General features: G+C 33.4%; 2 protein-coding genes across 2 annotated transcripts; one reads left to right on the top strand and one right to left on the bottom strand.

Annotated features, from left to right (window-relative positions):
* Positions 1-89: 89 nt before the first annotated feature.
* Positions 90-10018, top strand: LOC139517010 (bifunctional protein GlmU-like). The gene is made up of 3 exons (XM_071307549.1): positions 90-210; positions 9161-9328; positions 9628-10018. The coding sequence occupies exons 1-3, from the start codon at positions 193-195 to the stop codon at positions 9877-9879; spliced, it is 438 nt and encodes a 145-aa protein (XP_071163650.1). The 5' UTR covers positions 90-192; the 3' UTR covers positions 9880-10018.
* Positions 10019-12501: 2483 nt separating this feature from the next.
* On the bottom strand, positions 12502-15522 carry LOC139517013 (uncharacterized). The gene is made up of 3 exons (XM_071307550.1): positions 15104-15522; positions 13263-13409; positions 12502-12836 (listed from the first exon to the last, which is right to left on the bottom strand). The coding sequence occupies exons 1-3, from the start codon at positions 15363-15365 to the stop codon at positions 12691-12693; spliced, it is 555 nt and encodes a 184-aa protein (XP_071163651.1). The 5' UTR covers positions 15366-15522; the 3' UTR covers positions 12502-12690.
* Between the last annotated feature and the right edge of the window lie 2332 nt (positions 15523-17854).

The following is a 17854-nucleotide window of genomic DNA, read 5'->3' on the forward strand; positions in this document are numbered from 1 at the left end:
AATTGGCATCAATGTCATCGAAAATACTTCTTTAACCTTAAATATAATCATTTTTTTTATTTAAATAATCAACTTATCTTTCACACTATTTGTAAATTGATTATAACTAACCACCAACAAAAATGATTTTATAATTAGTGTATTTTTGGTGTTAAGTTATTTTGAATACACGTGTCTGTGCGCTCAGAAAAAATGGATCCAGTGATACCGGTATGTCTTTATTTACTATTATTTTACATTGTTTAAATGTGTTTACGTTTTTTTGTTAAATGTACTTAAAATCATTCTAAGGGAGCTACCATTTGATTTTTATGGAGGGGGGGGGGGGGGGGCTAGGATGAAATTTGAAAAAAATAGGCAGGACAGGAGTTTTGAGTAAAAAAAAAAAGGCAGGATGAGACAATTGCCAAAAAAAAAAAAAGTCAGGACGACAATTTAGGTAAAAAAAGTCAGGATAAACTAAAAAAAAAAAAAAGCAGGACCAAACAGAGTGAAAAATAAAAAGGCAGGACAGAGATTACAGCTAAAAAAAAATGCAGGACAAAATTTTTCATCCTAGCCCCCCCCCCCCCCCCCCCCCCCCCCCCCCCATAAAAATCAAATGGTAGCTCCCTAATCGGTTACTGTGCTTTATTTTGTAATTCATTTGATTGTATAGCTCAAATATTGGGCACCATGATTGGTTATAAAATATCTTGTATCTTGTATTTTGTATCTTTCTTGTCTTAAAATACATTACACCGTTCTCCAAGGCAATTTGATAGAAAATAACGAATTCTGCTGATGAAGAAGCCTATATACTAGTGGAAGTGCAATTACAGGCATGTGCAGATGACCGCCTGTGTGTATAGGTGGACTTTTGACCTCGCTCTCGACAGACTTTGAAACTGGGACAACTTACCATCAGACTGGAAGCTAGATAGCATCACACCTATCTTCAAGAAAGACTACCAAGTTGAACACGGTTTAAGAAATCATCGTTCATGTGACAGTGAAACCCAACCTATCTTCAAGAAAGACTACCAAGTTGAACACGGTTTAAGAAATCATCGTTCCTGTGACAGTGAAACCCAAGCTGCTAGATTCGTCTATAATGACTACACATCACGCACACCAGGGTGCGTCACTACCATGTTCGAAGATCTAAAATGGGACACATTACAGACGAGACGCCGTGACAACAGGCTATGCATGCTCTATCGTATCCAGAATGAGCTGATAGACATCAACAAGAGTACTTACCTCAAAGGTGGCGACAGTAGAACTCGTGGAGGACACAAGTTTTACCAACAAAGGGTCACCAGTGATGTCTACAGGAACTCCTTCTTTCCAAGAACAATCATGTAATGGAATACATTACCTGCCAGGGTTGCTGAAGCGGGATCAGTTGAAGATTTCCGCTCAGGGCTACAGACAACACATTAATACCAGACTGGACGATTGTACATAATTTTAACCGTAACAACCTGATTTTATTGTAAATACTGTATATAGCCTTAGGGGACTAGATATGTAATGCCACCATGCGTAGTCCCGCAGAGTTTAAACGTTTCATTCAAGGAACCCAACTCTTATATGGAAGAAGAAGAAGAACTGGTGAAACTTGGTGAAACATAGAATGAGTCGAACGATCTTTAGATATGAGAAACAAAAATCAATATTCTTGTCCTAGATTATAAAAGGCAGATACAGTCCCACACCAGCGGCTTTTACAGAAAACGAGTTTCTACGGTATCCTAGAAGATCATGTTCGCAGCTGGATAAGCGCCTGGCTTATCAAACTAAATCAAGGAGTGAGTGCATGTAGATGGTAAAATGAGTGAGCTGAAAGCAGTACGTTTCGGTGTAACACAGGGGAGGGTCCTTGAGCCCTATGTTTCCTGCTGTACATCAACAAAATAGACGATTCTATATCATCATGTACCAGTCAACTCCTGTTTGCTGACGACTCCCTCTTGTACTTCGGAAGCGTCCATAAATCGGGGACATGCCAACAGCAGACCTTACGAAACTCGTAGAATGGACAAGACGCTGACAGATGACATTTCATCAAGCAAAATTGTTTATCCTTAGGGTGACCAGAAAACGCAACCCTGTTGTTTAAAACTACCATATGTTGAGGACATTACCTGGAACTGTTTAGCACTACCCATACCTCGGTTTAGAACTGTCAGAGGATATGAATTTGGAACATCGTATTTCCAAAGCAACACCAAAAGATAACAGTGCACTTGGATTTTTAAGAAGAAACTTAAACAAATGTCCACGAGATATTAACTAGAGCGCATACAAAACATTAGTTTGACCTCACCATGAGAAGAGTACGAATCCCAGTTTGGAACCCATATAAAAGTGCCATATTACCCAAATCGAGATGGTGCAATGAAGAGCTGTCCGATTTGTAACAACTTATCCTCGGTAACCAGTAACTGTTACCAACATCCTTCAAACACTTGGCTGGACAACCATAGCACCACGCAGAAAAGGAGTCAAGCCCACACTTTTGTATAACACCCTACATGGAGATTTATCAGTCATCATTCCAGATTTCATCAAGAGACCAACTGTAACAACCAGACAATACCACAGAGACAGGTTTTCCAGAGTCAGTAATTCAACGGATGCGTATAAATACAGCTTCATCCCCAGAACAATTGTTGACTGGAACTAACTACCTGAAAGTCCCACCCGATTAACCCCCACAACATACAATTTCCGGGTATGTGTGTGTGATTTTCTTGTTGCAAACATCTGTTTTTACTTTTTGCACGATAGTTTTTGTTTACTGGTTGACACACGCGCATAGTAAATATGCGTTATGGAAATTTAATTATGAAAAAAACAGGTTTAATCCACCATTTTGTACATAAGAAAATGCATGTACCAAGTTAGGAATATGTCCATTCGTTTGATGCGTTTGAGGTTTTGATTTTGCCATTTGTTATACTAACAAAATACATACACACACAAAGTTAATGCAATGAAGAAGCACCAATGGGCGATAATTAGGAGGAAATCAGGAAACAATTATCAGAAAAACTTATTATTTCTATTTTACTAAAACTTAAACAAGATGTTGTAGGATGTTGTAAATCATTACACATGTGTCAAATGATTAGAAAACCAAACCAGTAAATTCTTATAATGCCTCTTTATGAAATACAAACAACTGCGATTGATGGTTGACTGTGCAAGACCATAAACACAGATATATTTTGGAAACCAGATTATTTTATTGTGGTGTTTGCTTCATAGGTAATTCCTTTTACATTTCACTCTGATTATCAATCACACCAGTTTTTGTAAATTTAGGTAACAGTAGTTTGCCGATGTTTAAACTTAAAATTTTGATGGACTCAGTTGAGGATTATGCCAGACAATGGGTTAAGCGCGAGAAGGAAGACGTAGACACTCTTTCCGAATGGATTAAGGCAGTGAGGTCGTTGATACAAATCAGAATTAAGAAACTGAATGGGTCTATCAATGCCCATACTACGTCAATCCTTAAAGACCCAAATGTTGCAAAGCACCTATCCTACCTCCATGACAAATATGTTGTTGTTCCCGCAGATAAAGCCCCAAACAACATCGTTTTTGTGTGTAAAACTCATTACATTAACTGCTTGATAAACGAATTAGGTATTTACAATTCACTTGGAAACTCAACATATACCCTAACGACACTTACCAAAGAGGAAATCCTGGATAATCATAGGTCTGTTCTGTGTTCCTTTGGAATTTCAACCAAAGATGAAGAACTGGATCTGCCATCACTATATTGGATACCTAAACTACATAAGTGTCCTTACAAACAACGGTATATTGCTGGGTCTTCCAAGTGCTCCACGAAACCTCTTTCGAAATTATTAAAATCTATTTTATCAGCTATCAAAGACGGACTTCAAAGTTATTGTGAAACTGCCTATTCTAGAGGGGGCGTGAATCAGATGTGGATACTTAAAAATTCCAAAGATCTTTTAGAGTACATACAATCTAACTCTCTTTCATCGTGTAACAGTATTAAAACATTTGACTTTTCTACTCTTTACACTAGTATTCCACATTCCACATTCCAAACTAAAAGACAAATTGAAAGAGTTGGTATTGCTTTGCTTCGTAAGAAAGAATGGCCAACGTAGATACAAGTATCTTGCCTTAGGGAGGGATAAATCCTACTTTGTAAAGGATCACTCTGATTCGAACAAAAAATTCTCTGAAACTGATATTATCAAGATGCTTGATTTCTTGATTGACAACATATTTGTTACGTTAGGAGGACGTGTTTTTCAACAGACTGTCGGCATTCCAATGGGAACAAACTGTGCCCCTCTACTTGCCGACTTGTTTCTTTATTATTATGAGGCTGACTTCTTGCAGGAACTTCTTAGGAAGAACGATAAGAAGTTAGCAATATCCTTTAACTCTACTTTTCGCTACATAGATGATGTTCTTTCACTAAATAATTCAAAATTTGGTGACTATGTGGAACGCATCTATCCAATCGAGCTAGAGATAAAGGATACTACAGATACAGTTAAGTCGGCCTCATATCTTGACTTACATCTAGAAATTGACAATGAGGGTCGGTTGAAAACAAAACTTTACGACAAAAGAGATGATTTCAGCTTTCCAATTGTGAACTTTCCATTTCTAAGTAGCAACATTCCAGCAGCACCTGCATACGGGGTATATATCTCCCAACTGATACGATATTCCCGTGCTTGCATTTCCTATCATGATTTTCTTGATAGAGGGTTGCTGCTCACAAGGAAGCTATTAAACCAAGAGTTCCAAATGGTGAATTTGAAATCATCCCTTCGTAAATTTTACGGACGCCATCACGAGTTGGTTGACCGTTATGGAATAACCGTTTCACAAATGATATCGGATATGTTCCTTACGTCGTAACTACAACCCCCTTCCCTTTCATGAATGTGACCTACCGAATTAGACTATTTACCGGATTTGTTATCACATAAGCAACACGACGGGTGCCACATGTTGAGCAGGATCTGCTTACCCTTCCGGAGCACCTGAGATCACCCCTAGTTTTTTGGTGGGGTTCGTGTTGTTTATTCTTTAGTTTTCTATGTTGTGTCGTGTGTGCTGTTGTTTGTTTGTCCTTTTCATTTTTAGCCATGGCGTTGTCAGTTTGTTTTAGATTTATGAGTTTGACTGTCCCTTTAGTATCTTTCGTCCCTCTTTTAAATGCCATACGACAGAGTACGTCAACAGATTTTAACGTTTCCTGCTATCCATGCAGCATCCGCCATGCGAATATACAGTCAAAATGTAACAAACAGTAAACTTTCAGACGACTATACTGGTATAAAGTAATCTAATACCCCGAAAACATGTCGCTGGTGTGTTGAGTCATATACACATCGATTCGATGAGCCAATTCGTAAAAGTAACCAAATAATTGGGGATTGTCGAATTCAGTCGTTCTTTGAAAAGTTGATGAGCAGTTTTTGAAATAAAACCACAACCCTGTTTAATAATGGATCCCGTTTAGTTGGAACATGCAATTACGATTGTAACGTTTTAATTAAGATATATAACTTTCGTGTGATTGGGAGATGATATGATACTGCAGAAATAGAAAGTTGACAGTTTGAAAAATTGAAAACATCACGTAAAAATTTCCTCCAAGTTATGGATCAGCTGGATGTATGATAAATTACACATAATAAGTCGAATAATAGATGTTTCAACATCTGTAATCGAATGTATGCCACACTGAATCTCAAGGAGAAAGAGAAAAGCTTCACCAGACAAAGAATGTTTTCCTGGCATAATGCTTTTAATTTCAAAAGGATTGTGATGAAATTTATTTGTTACTTTTGTTTGCTGTTAACGATTCTCTACAGTCTACTTGAGATCACTTGCTGTAAGGACCCAATTTTAGTAAAACTGTTGAAAAAAAATAAACTGAAATAAAACTCAAGGTACGTAAAATGACAGTACTAGGTTGGGATAAGCTTGAGAAAGAAAAAAAGTTTTCAAACAGGCGACAAAGCTTCATTATTTTTACAAATTCCTGTCATTCCAATGCGAGCGTAATATACAATTTACACAGAGTTTAGTGATGCTTTTTAAAAGAGGGACGAAAGATACCAAAGGGACAGTCAAACTCATAAATCTAAAACAAACTGACAACGCCATGGCTAAAAATGAAAAAGACAAACAGAAAAACAATAGTACACATGACACAACATAGAAAACTAAAGAATAAACAACACGAACCCCACCAAAAACTAGGGGTGATCTCAGGTGCTCCGGAAGGGTAAGCAGATCCTGCTCCAAATGTGGCACCCGTCGTGTTGCTTATGTGATTACAAATCCGGTAAATAGTCTAATTCGGTAGGTCACATTCATGAAAGGGAAGGGGATTGTAGTTACGACGTAAGGAACATATCCGATATCATTTGTGAAACGGTTATTCCATAACGGTCAACCAACTCGTGATGGCGTCCGTAAAATTTACGAAGGGATGATTTCAACTTCACCATTTGGAACTCTTGGTTTAATAGCTTCCTTGTGAGCAGTAACCCTCTATCAAAAAAATCATGATAGGAAATGCAAGCACGGGAATATCGTATCAATTGGGAGATATATACCCCGTATGCAGGTGCTGCTGGAATGTTGCTACTTAGAAATGGCGAGTTCACAATTGGAAAGCTGAAATCATCTCTTTTGTCGTAAAGTTTTGTTTTCAACCGACCCTCATTGTCAATTTCTAGATGTAATTCAAGATATGAAGCCGACTTAACTGTATCTGTAGTATCCTTTATCTCCAATTCGATGGGATAGCTGCGTTCCACATAGTCACCAAATTTTGAATTGTTTAGTGAAAGAACGTCATCTATATAGCGGAAAGTAGAGTTAAAGGATATTGCTAACTTCTTATCTTTCTTCCTAAGAAGTTCCTGCATGAAGTCAGCCTCATAATAATAAAGAAAAAAGTCGGCAAGTAGAGGGGCACAGTTTGTTCCCATTGGGATGCCGACAGTCTGTTGAAAAACACGTCCTCCGAACGTTACAAATATGTTGCCAATCAAGAAATCAAGCATTTTGATAATATCGGTTTCAGAGAATTTTTTGTTTGAATCAGAGTGATTCTTTACAAAGTATGATTTATCCCTCCCTAAGACAAGATACTTGTATCTACGTTGGCCATTCTTTTTTATGAAGCAAGTTTTTTAAGTTGATATCGCAAAGAATTAAAAAAAAAAACAAAAAAAAAACAGACACGCCTATCTCATTTTTAGACTTATACCTCGATTCGACATACACAGTCATCTCAGAACCAGAATATATGAAAAACGAGACGATTTTAATTTTGAAATTATTAATTTCTTCCCACCTTAGTAGCCAGGGATACACATTTCAAACAGTTATTCGGTATTCAAAGCATGCATCAACTACTCTGACTTCGTAAAACGTCGCCAGTGTCAGAGTAGAAAGTCGATGAACCAGGGGTATGACAATTATGAAAAATAGATGTTTGTTTACATATTATTATTTTATGGTGAGTAAGATAATAACAAAATTTTGACTGCTGTACCCCTTTTTTGACATTTTTACTTATTATAAAATTTAAAATGGAAATGGGGAATGTGTCAAAGAGACAACAACCCGACCATGCATAGAACAGACAACAGCAGAAGGTCACCAACAGGTCTTCAATGCAGCGAGAAATTATGTCTGTTTGTTATGTTCACACAGCATTGTCAATATAATGGAATTTTATGCGACTGTCATACAAGTGAGAGGTTTAACTAGCAACAATACCAGTTTTATTCCACCGTTTTCTTTATAAGTCAGGAATATGACAGTTGTTGTCCATTCGTTTGATGTGTTTGAAATTTTGATTTTGCCATTTGGTTAGGGACTTTCCGGTTTGAATTTTCCTCGGATTTTTTCTTTTTTTGTGATTTTACTATTAACTAGCTAATAAATAAATAGATTTTATATACCACGATTTTAATTTGTTTACGCCAAATGCGTGTATCGTCTACAAAAGACTCATCTATGACACCCGAATTGAAAAAGTAAAAAAGACAAAACAAAGCACGAAGTTTAAGCGCACTGAGAACCCCTAATACCGTGATATGTTGTCGAATAAAGATAAGGTTATCGGGTACAATAAAGTAAAATAGTTTTAAAAAAATCTGTTTGAACACATTATTTATAAGTATATATACTGAACTTAGAAAATCAAAAGAAATCCATGGTTATTAGTATATAATCCAACTCAGGTATATGTAATGTTTTAGTTTCAAAAACAAGCATTTATAAAATTAGGAAAGCTTTTGTAAGCTTGAAAATAAAACCGCCAATTGCATTTAAATATTGGTACTCTTTGTTTTATCCCTTCTTGGTCATTTAACATCTCACGGTTTTAGGTTTATTGATATATCCTGGCCTTTCAAATTTGTTGCTTTGAGAGTTCCATTAAACAAACAGAAAAGCGCCTCAAACTCACAAAATGTCTATTCATTGTGATTAAATAAAAACAATGGTAACATCTGATTTTTATCACAAATCATTTCACTAATTAAAAACAAGATGGACGAGGGTTGCTACATTCTAGCATAAGACAAAAATGCTTGATAAAATTTCACCTTTTTTACATACTAGTAGTATAACCATGCAGATAATATTCGAATACTGTACCCATATGTATGATTTGTTACCGATTATGACTGTTTGTTTTGTTCACACATTGTTTTTACAGTTTTATACGACTGTCATATATGTGAGAGATCAAGCTTGCTATATATAAAAAAAAGTAAGATCATAACATAACTGAACTCCGAGGAAAAAAAGGAAAGTCCCTAATGAAATTGCGATATCAAAATTTTTAAACAGCTTTCACCATCTTCTACATAAGAAAATGCCTGTGTAAAGTTAGGAATATAAAAAAAATGTTTTCCATTCGTTTGATGTGTTTGAGCTTTCGATTTTGCCATTTGAATTTTCCTTGGAATTCCCGTTTTTTGTTATTTTTTTCTTTTTACGATTGTATGTCCATTTGTTTTCAACTGTATGTTTATAACTTGGGATACTTACAACTGCCGAAGGCAATAACGTAAGGATCAAATGACTAATACCAAGAGTAGACAGATAATCACACATAATAAATTGAAAATTTCAGTGTGTACCATGTCCTGTTACTTGCTATCCTTTGAGACTTCAGCCTGGACAGGATATTAAAGAATCACTTGTCAGCTTTGTGAATAAGAATAAATTGAATGCAGCATTTATAATGACTTGTGTGGGCAGTGTTACACATGCATCTCTACGGATGTCAGATAGCAAGACGGTATATACCTGTTTAAATTACGTAATATCACAAGTGCTACTTATAATGTCTTTCCCGAATACGTCATTAATCACTTAGAGTGCCCACTTTAGATTTATGAAAATAGAAATGTTTTTTTTTAAACGAATTATCAAACAGTTTAGTTTTGAAATATGTATATAACCATTTTTTTAAAACTTATTTGTTACATTTAGAACGATTTCTCTCGAAGAGTTTGTTATATAATTTTCGGACTGAAAAACTCATTTCTTATGTTTTACAACTTGCTTATGATTTAAACTTGATCTAATATGTTACAGGTAAAGGAATATAAAGGTAACTTTGAAATCGTTTCTTTGGTTGGGACGCTTTCTGCAGGCGGCCATCTGCACGCAAGCCTAAGTGACAAAGACGGTAACGTATTCGGTGGCCATGTGATGGGTAATTTGATTGTGTATACTACCGCAGAAATTATGGTTGGTGAGTGTTCTGGAGCATCGTTTAGCAGAGAACATGATACAAGGACAGGGTTTAAAGAACTTCTAATAGAAAAACCTACACAAGAGGGTTAGTGTTGATGCAATTATCAATTCGAAACTTTACACTTGTAAACAAAACAAAAATGAACCAAATAGCGTAAATGAGCTGGTATTGATATAGAAGAATATGTGTTATATATTAAAGGATATTAATAAAAATAACATGTTAAAAGGACAAGGTATGAAAATACATGTCAGTCTTTTGAATTCGAAAAAAACATATTACAAATTTGTCTTATAACTAATTCGTCGGATTTTCCATACTCTATCAGATGCTTGAATCTTGTGCTACCTATTTGCTTAATAGTTTCGCTAATGTAAAACTGCGAAACTTTTCAACAGACCAAGTGCTAACTTCATAACAAACTATAAATTTATTAACAAAATAACATAATAATAATTTGGGATCAAAACTTTTCCTAAGGAGCTTTTATGTGTTCGATATTAAAACTAGCATTTAAAATATTAAAAGATAAACTATTTTGAATATACACATGTATTTTTTTCTCTAGTATATGTAAAGGAAAATCACAAAAATACTGAAAAATAAAAAATGGAAAGTCCAGAAACTATTTGCAAAATCAAAAGCTCAAACACATCAAATGAATGGATAACAACTGCCATATTCCTGACTTGGTACAGGTATTTTTTTTAGTAGAATAAAAGAACATAACAGCAGGTGAAACATACAACCAAATAATTACATTAGATGTATGATTCATTATGATACCTTATTCTGATTGGCTAACTGCCGGTGACATCACGTGTTATTCCTAAAGCAATTGCATTACACAATAAAACTTATCATTCACGATAACACGAGGTCCGACAATAAAGTGCACAGGTGAATTAGATAAAAAAAATTGTTAAAATTCGTGTTTTCATGATCCTAGCTAAAAAATGTAATTATAAGTATTGAATGCTTCTTTTTGTAACTTCATTGGGTTGTAAAAGCGTTGACCGTGCGCACATTTTTAGAATGAAGCGCTTCCGCCCTTCATACAAAATATATTCGGTCAACGCTTTTACACCCCAATGAAGTTACATAAAGAAGCATTCAATTCTTAAATGTTTACTTTCCAATTCAGATCTTAATCAAAAACATGTCTCAATATTTACCAAAAAACATCAACAATCATTATGTCATATGCATTTTGTTTTGCTTGACGCGAATTTTGTCTACACCAGACTCATTCGCAGTGCTCAAATCAAAACATTTGGACGTTTAAATAAATATAGTGCTCATCTGTGACGGTTAGAAATAGTTTGTGCTTTTAAATCTTTCAAATTTCTTAAATAATACGTCGATTAACTAAGACCTTATTAAAATGACTGTACATTTCTTTACAAAACCATGTTTCGTTAACCCCGATACTCAGAAACTCGTTAGAAAAAATCTCTTTATATTCCTTCAGAACAAAATGTGTTTTCAATAACTAAAATTTAATTTACATGGCTTAAGAATCTCTGATGAACCTGGTTAATCATTTACACAAACCACTTTGTTCATTCGTTTGTTATGTGAGACAGCAATCGTGTTGTTTTTATAATGTCTAAACAGTAGTAGCTAGTTGATAATCAGTTTTTGTATAATACCATTTTGAATCTACGTGTAAAAAACTCATTAAAGATATACCTGGTTAATGATTTGTTACGTCAGACGCATAGTGTAGTAGCGCTCGAATCAAATAATGCGAAGGCAAAATCGAATACGAAGGTAAAGAGTAACAAAAATCGAAAAAAAAATGACAGAATATGCCTGTGACTTTTTTTAATGGGGTTCGTATTGGTCAGTTTTTATTTTTTTTTATGTTGTATGTTGTGGTTTGTATACTGTTAATGTGTTGGTCTCTTGGTCGTTTTCGTTCTTTTAACAAGGCACTGACAGTATGTTTTCGACTTATGAGATTGGTTATCTCTACGGTATCACTCGCCTCTCTTCTATGACAAGATACAAGTATGTAAAACACATTACGCATTATGTAATGATGATGTTTACCAAATCAACACCTGATGATAAATCTATCTTCAAAGTTATCTATGTAACCTATGTTCTATTAATGATAATCCCGTCATTCTTTTATTGTGTGGTTGTAATTTTTTGTATTCTTTCATTTATATGCCTTTTTGTGCTTCTTTTTTCCATATTTATTTATTTTCATAGTGATTAAGATTATAACACAGTGTTGACTGTTGTGTACCCTTATTTTAGATGTTTTTCCTATTATGTCTGTTTGCTTTGTTGGCACTTTGTTTACACATCGTTTTCAATATAATGGAACTTTAAAGGACTGTCATACAAGTGAGAGGTTAAGCTAGGTATAAAACCAGGTTAATTCACCATTTTCTACATAAGAAAATGCATGCCGAGCAAGTCAGGTATGACTGTAGTTATCCATTCGTTTGATGTGTTTGAGCTATTGATTTTGCCATTTGCCTATGGACTTTCCGTTTAGAATTTTTCTCGGAGTTCGGTATTTTTATTACTTCACTTTTGTGTACCATTTTTTTATATCATAGGTAATAAATTATTTGGGAAGTGAAAGTATTCTAAACCAGTTGCTGCTTTGTTTATTAACTATCTTGAATTGACAGTTGTTGAAACTGAAGGAAAATGGAAATGGAAGAGTATAATTTGACAAATAAACGAGTTGATGTATAACGACAAGTGTATTCATTTTAAGCAAATTTAACAATTTATAATCTATTCGACAACAATGGTTTTAACACATAGTATTGGAAACTTATGACACCAAAACATACAGTATGTTACATTTCAAAACAGTGAAACATTCAACAATTTATAATGATTATACAACATGAAACACCCATATAAATACAATATTATGTCATCTCCAAAATTTGTAAAATCCCTGAGATAAAAGCTAACAATGCTGCAGCAATTGCTAATCCCATGGACCATCCGACGTCAAATCCTTTCTCGTCGAACTTCGAGCCGAAAATGGCAATTCCAATCACAATAAACATTACTGAAAAGAGACAAAAACGATAAGCATCATAACCATACTAGATTAACCTTGTAAACAGTATTTTAAAAACGTGCTTACAGTTTGTTTTTTTAAATGTTTTCATGTTTCCAGAAGAAGACGACAAGCAATGTAAAATGTTAATACTATTTATTGAATTTCGGTCAATATTTTGTTTCTGCGTAGATTTTCCGCTTTGACTGGAAACATTAATCTTTTGCTTTCGTAAATTTTTTAAAACATTGCTTAAAATTGCAATGCTTTAGTGAATTCAAAGTGAAAACAAACTTGGATCATGAAAAAATTGTAGATGCATAATCATATCCTGTTATGATTCGATATTAAAATTACTCGAAAATACTAAATGTATGAATATTTTAATAATATAAGTAATTACGAATAACACATAGAGATATAATACGCAATTACCTGCTAGAAATGTGAAGAAAATCATTCCAAAGAGTGCCTTCCGTACTTTACATGATGGTACACAGAAGTACAATAACAGGATCAGTAAAGCCAAAACAAGACTTATTAAACCAAGACATTCCATTGCTTGTGTTGCCCTATACCAGTCTAAAAAAAAGAATGTTGAAAAAAATTAGATCAACATGTCAGTTATCAAAGTCTGTTTGGAAATTATAGTATTATACTGGTGAATAAAATACAAACTTTTTGAAGCACCACACTAGTTTGTATTAGCCTTAATATGAATTTAGTATCAAATAGATTTGACCTTTCGCATTGCGTTCATTTCCTATTAAACATCCAAGACGACTCTAGTTTGAAAAAAAGTTTTGTGACGACAAGCATTAAACTTGGTGACTGCTTGATTGTACAATCCCTTTAATTCAAACTGATTCAGTTGAAGAATAGAGATGTATACAGTTCATCTGAAATTTATACTTTGGAACCAAGACCATTTGGACGAAAAAAATTAACATCGGTTGTGTTTAAATTATACCACTGTAAAGAAAGAGTAGGTAGTAATGGTATATATCTTTTGTTTTTCCATTTTTGAATTTGGAATATGATAATTTCGAGCCGGTTATTACCTGTCTATTTGAAGGTAAATTTTATGTTATGTAGAAATTCGAAATGCATTCTAGGTGAAAAATTAAACACTGGTTTTATGTCTTAAGGTAGCTTAAAATTCACGTTACAGAAAGAGTAATGGTTAACTAAGGTACATAAGTGTACCATAATTTGACTATCAATTTCTCTACAGATATTTAAATATTCCTTTTGTCTTTATGACTGAATGAGTGTGGCTTTGATGATAAGGATGATTTAAAGAAACATAATTCTAAATTCCTATGACACCAAACAGAATTAATTGCAATGTAAAATATACTTATGACTTATATTAATGTTATCAATATGTGATGATAAGACGAAAATGCGACAGTAGTTTATCGATGTGAAAATCTCGTAAATCGATTAATAGGAGACCATTCAAGTTAAAGAACAAAACTGGCGAATTCGCACGAACTCTCGTCATGCAAATTCCCACTCAGACAAAAGTCACAAAAACAATATTAGTTTGGACGTCCCAATAACCCTGTTTGCATAATTGTCTAGGTAAAAGCAAAATGAGAAGTCAAGACGTACAGTTTAAGATAGACGATGTCAAGGGCGGAATCCGCATTTTTTAAAGGGGCGTTTATCAATAAAACGTATTACATACTGGGCGAAAATTTGGACAATTTTTATGCTGAAAAAAAAAGCTCTTTTTATATATATGGACACTATTTTCTTCCCATTGCCAATATTTTATTACTATTGACAGAACGTCTAGTGTCTGTGGCTCTCTACACCCTTTCCTGAATCTTCTACTGGATACGGCTTTCACCCTCTTTTGAAAAAAATACCATAAAAGTCCCAAGTCCTCTTGTTTTACAATATGGCCATTCAAAGATAGAACATCTTATCAATTTTGTGATAATCATAAAAAAGAGGAAATTGACAAGGTTGCAACAACAATAAAGTGATGTGGTATGATTATAAATAGGACAAATATTTACCCGAGATCAAAGGGGATATGACTGTAAGAAACTATAGGTCACCTTTCTGACTTCAAAAATGAACAAAACCAATGAACACTAAAAACCTTTTAATTATTACCAGATGAATTATCAAGGTTTACGCATTCATTTAACTAAGTCGTGTTTTAAATAATCGTTATTACAATAAATCAATTATTTTTTTTGTTACGAACTATCTAATAGAACAAGGGGTTAGATTTGTTTTTGTTTCGGACACTTACATACCTGTAGTTGTTGCCGACAAAGGTGTTTCGTCACTGCTTAGAAGCAATCCACTAAGTCTATATTCCTCAGTGGATTCAACCCATGGATAATATCTTGTATATTTCCAAAGTCCATACATTCTTACTCCTTTATCTTCGTATGTCTTTTTAACCCATACTGCTGATGAAAACCCAACCAGAAAAAGCACAACAGATATAGCCAAACAAAACAAGGAAATAATTATATAAACTGAAGCTTCTTTCCATCTTTTTGCAACCACCATTTTGTCAGAATATTTCTTTAAGCGCTTAAGTTCTTTCGAGAGTTCTTTGCCCAACGAAAGTTAACGGATTGTTTATAATTAAACAAAATAGACAGAAAATAGCATCATAACAACTAAATGAATTGCATACTTTTCTCCTATCTATAGATGCGAAACCTAAAAATAAAGATCTGCGGTAACAACCAATTACCATAACAACGATCATCTAAGATGTTTTTATCTGTTTAATAAATTACTTTTGAATACTACAATGAATGAACATTGAATAAAATGTTTTAGACAAGATTTAAGAACAATTGGGATCGATAGCTTTGTATCTCCAATTAATTACTTATTACTGGCTGATAACAGGTACATATGTTTACACATCGTTTTGAAGTGCTTACTAAGAAAACAATTGAAGCAATTGCTTGATTGATAAGGATTACAGGTAATTGCTACAAGATCAAGACAGGTCAATCTTATTTCAATAAGAAAAACTCTTTTTATTACTTTGTATCAGTTAGTATAATTAAAAAAACAGCAAATGCATGTCTGTACTGTTATGAGTATATTAACGTCATGTTAACTTAAGTTTACGTTTCGTATTTCCCCTTTTTAACTTGGAACATAATGTTTTAAAGATACAACATGCAACACCTCAAGGGCACACTGTCAAACATGATACGGTAATGTGGTATGGTACTAGTACATGATATGTAATAATGGTACCATTTGGTATAGTATGGCATACCATGGTATGATTAAATGTTGAAAAGAACATCAATTATGTTTTAGTAAGGATATTACTATTATTCTAAAACTTCATAAGTTTGTTCATGTCAATTTGCAATTGATTAAATAATTTATTGTGTCGGTATAAAATGACATACTATAAAAATTAGCATGGGACGGTGGTGTGGTATGTGGTATTGTATAGCGGTTTGTTACGTATGCACAATACGCAGTATAAGAATAAGATAAGAATTTTATTAATCCAATCAAGAACCCATAAAGGGCATCATTTTACAACACAATATGATTGGAAAAAACAAAACAGAAAACTAATACATACTATAACGTTATGAACAGGATCAGAGCCTAACACAACATGTGTTTTATATAACTATTATATTAAATCTTATAACAATAAAATACTAAATTACTTCATATATTTTGTTTACATCTAGATCTTATTTCTAAACTTTTAATAATGTAATTTCCTAGGCACATGAGAGTTGGTAAATGCTCATTTGTGAACAGCCAGAAATATTTCTTATCATTAGGTAGTTCTTTAAAATTAGTACAAAAAGTTATAACTTTATCAAATAATAATTTCCTCTGTTCATCATATAATGGACAATTTACTGTAAAATGGGTCTCATCTTCAATAGAATTTGATCCATGTGATATGCAGTGATGACATAGACGTTGAGTTCTCTCTATGTATTTTTTTTATTATATCTATCTTTCTCAATTTTAAGATCATGAGCACTTATTCTCATTTTACATATAGCTCTTCTTATACTAAAATCTTTAATTGATAAATAAGCCTCCTTTACAAAGTCAGTCTTGAGGTTGAAATAATTCTCTAATTTACTACTACCTTGTGATAAGGTTTCAGATCTTTTGACCAACCAAGAATATATACAGCAATAGGCATTATGATACAGTACAGTTATATGATTATACCCTTGCATAATTTCATATTTTTTTAAGTATCGAACTTATTTTTTCCAAGTGACTGAAGATAATCTGAAACGATTTTTTTGTTTGATTAAGATAGGAATATAGTAGAAAAGCTGTTTTTGGTTTAAAGTCGAAGGTTTCGTCATTGTATTTGAATGTTTTTACATATTTGAATTTATTTGATACTTACATTAGCAGTATTTTATGTTATGGTTGTGAAATATGGGGCTTCCATAAAGCTCCAAATATTGAAAAAATACAACTTGATTTTTGCAAAAACATATTAGGTGTCAAACAATGTACAACAAATGTTATGGTTTATTTTGAATTGGGTAGATATCCTTTGATATATTTTAGAATGTACAAAATAGTGAAGTACTGGTTAAAATTGTTATCCACAAGCAACTGTATTCTTAAAAACTGCTACAGGGAACAACTGTTTAATTTCTGTAATATTAGAAGCAGTTGGATTTATCAACTACAACAATTATTATTTAACTTAGGTTTAAATGAGATCTGGTATAACCAAGACAATTTGATTATTGATACAAATTTATTATTATTTGTAAAAACAAGGATATATGATCAAGCAAAACAGACTTTGAATGATCAACTGAACGTTTCATCCAAGTGTTATTTATATAAATATATTGTCAATAATGTATGTTTACAGAATTATCTAACTAAACATATGAATTTTAGAGTGTATTTAACTCGCCTTAGATTGTCATCTCATAATTTGTTTGTTGAAGTAGGCCGTTATCATGGGGTAAATAGGTTAGATAGAAAGTGTACTTTTTGTACTTTGAATATCACTGAAG

Source organism: Mytilus edulis, chromosome 3 (assembly GCF_963676685.1).
Source record: "Mytilus edulis chromosome 3, xbMytEdul2.2, whole genome shotgun sequence".
Classification (NCBI taxonomy): Eukaryota; Metazoa; Mollusca; class Bivalvia; order Mytilida; family Mytilidae; genus Mytilus; species Mytilus edulis.